Here is a 2,098-nt window from a genome sequence, read left to right on the forward strand (position 1 = left end):
GGGGTGGGGGGTGGGGTGGGGCAGGACCTGGATCCCCACGGCTGACCACCCAGGGCCTGTCCAGGAGCCAGAGTCATGGCTGGGTCCACGGCCATCTCTGCCGGTTCGGTGGCCAACCTTCATGAGACTTTATTTCTGTGCCCGGAGAAAATAGTGAGGGGACATTCCTTGAAAGGGACAGTGCTTTTCCCTCCCGACAGCACAGGGCATGGTGGGCGGGGCGCTCATGCCCCCGGGCACCTGCATGCAGTGCGGAGGCTCTTCTGGAAGCCGTTGTCCAGGAAGGCGTACAGAAAGGGGTTGAGGCAGGAGCTGGCGTAGCTGAGGCTGGTGACAACGTAGGAGATGACGATGACGAGGGGCGTCTGGGGCAGGTCTGTGGTCAGGGCCACGACCGAGGCCAGGTGGAAGGGCGTCCAGCAGAGCAGGCCCACGGCCAGCACGGCCAGGACCAGGAGGGTCACCTTCCGCCTGGCCTTGCCCAGGGCCTTGGCACCGGAGTGGAGCCGCAGGGCCCGCAGCCTTCGCAGCAGGTCCGCGTAGAGCACACAGAGGGTGCACATGGGCACCGCGAAGCCCAGGACCAGCGTGTAGATGCGGCTCGCCTGGAACCAGGCGCGCTCGGGCTGCGGGAAGCTCAGCCCGCAGCTCAGGACCTGCAGCTCGTTGCTGTAGACGCTGGCGAAGGTGAAGAAGGGCAGCACCGCGACAGCGACGCCCAGCCAGACGCATAGGCTGGCAACCTTGGCCCCCCGGAGGGTGCGCCAGGGCACGCGGCGGGACCGCGCCGTGGCCAGCACCACCAGGTAGCGGTCCAGGCTCATGGCGGCCAGGAAGTAGGCGCTGGAGAAGATGTTGCCGTGGTCGATGGCCAGCACCAGCTTGCAGAGCAGCTCCCCGAAGGGCCAGTGCTGCAGCACGTGCTCCGCGATGCTGGCGGGCAGCACCAGCGTGAAGAGCCCGTCGGCAACGGCCAGGTTCAGGATGAACACGTGGGTCACCGTCTTCAGCTTGGGCGCCCTCAGGATCACGCAGATGACGGCCGTGTTGCCCATCAGCCCCACGGCGCAGATGAGGGAGTACACCACTGGCAGGAGCACGTAGAGGGCTGGCAGTGGCTCCGGGAAGGTGATGTTGTGTCTGGTGCCATTGTCCCAGGAGAGGCTGGCTCCTGTTGTGCCCGGGAAGGGGGAGCCTCTGCTGTCCAGGCGCTCTGGCCCGGCGGCCTCCATCCTGGGGTGGCACCGATGATGACGTGTGCCCTGGGCAGGTGGGAGGTGTGTCAGAGCTTCTTGGGCTGGATTCTGAGAAGGAAACAACCAGAAACGTTGGGATCTGGCTGTCAGCTGAGAACAGCAGCTGCCTCAAGTTCTCCACCAGAGGGTGCGGCCACTTTGCCAGGGTCAAGGGCACAGGGGGCCTCTCTCCGTCCACCGCTGCCCACTGGCCAGAGAGAGCCTGGTGGAGACGCCTCCCGAGCAGCACTTTCGGCTGGTCAGTTTCCGTCCCCGAGTCCCCCTCCTCTTGCAGAGAATAGCTGCTGACCTCACCCCCGGGAAGGGGGAGCTTGGATCTGCCCCTGCCCAGCCCCTGTGCTGGCCACACGCCAAAGCACAAGCTACATAAGGGCAAGGGTGTCCCTTTGCAAGGGCACCTCCCAGCGATCCCTGCCCCCCTGTGAATCCAGGCGTCCTGGAGCCACGCCCTCCCAGCCGCACTGCAGACCGCCCCCGTGGTCACCTGCTCTTTTGCTCACTGACCTGTCTGGAGACACGTGGGCAGGAGTTGGTGATCTTGGTGGGCATGTGGTGATGGCCAGCTCGGGCAGTGGCAGGCGTGGAGGGAGAGGTGTGGCCCCCACGACAGGCCCCTAACAGGGTCCCGGCGCACCCTGCCACCTTTCAGGACCTGCTCGTGGCAGCCTTTGCAGAGCTGGCTCCCCGCAAGGCCTCCAGTCGGGTGGCAGCGCTGCTGTGTGTGTGTGTGAGGGAGGGAGGCGGGTCCGCTGCTGACGCGGAGCCCTCGTTGGGGAGGGGGGTGAGCTGAGGCGGCACCGCCGCCACCCGCAGGGTTGCCTGGTCGGGCTCTCCAGCGGGCG

General features: G+C 66.4%; 1 protein-coding gene across 1 annotated transcript; it reads right to left on the reverse strand.

Moving 5' to 3' along the window:
• NPBWR2 (neuropeptides B and W receptor 2) lies at nt 225-1,289 on the reverse strand. Its single transcript, XM_021077700.1, has one exon. It carries the CDS (start codon nt 1,230-1,232, stop codon nt 225-227), a length of 1,008 nt encoding a protein of 335 aa, XP_020933359.1. The 5' UTR covers nt 1,233-1,289.

Source organism: Sus scrofa, chromosome 17, assembly GCF_000003025.6.
Source record: "Sus scrofa isolate TJ Tabasco breed Duroc chromosome 17, Sscrofa11.1, whole genome shotgun sequence".
In the NCBI taxonomy this organism is placed as follows: domain Eukaryota; kingdom Metazoa; phylum Chordata; class Mammalia; order Artiodactyla; family Suidae; genus Sus; species Sus scrofa.

Bases quoted from the DNA above. Each gene is read 5' to 3' on its own strand.
- NPBWR2 (XM_021077700.1), bottom strand. From the start codon at position 1,232: ATGGAGGCCGCCGGGCCAGAGCGCCTGGACAGCAGAGGCTCCCCCTTC.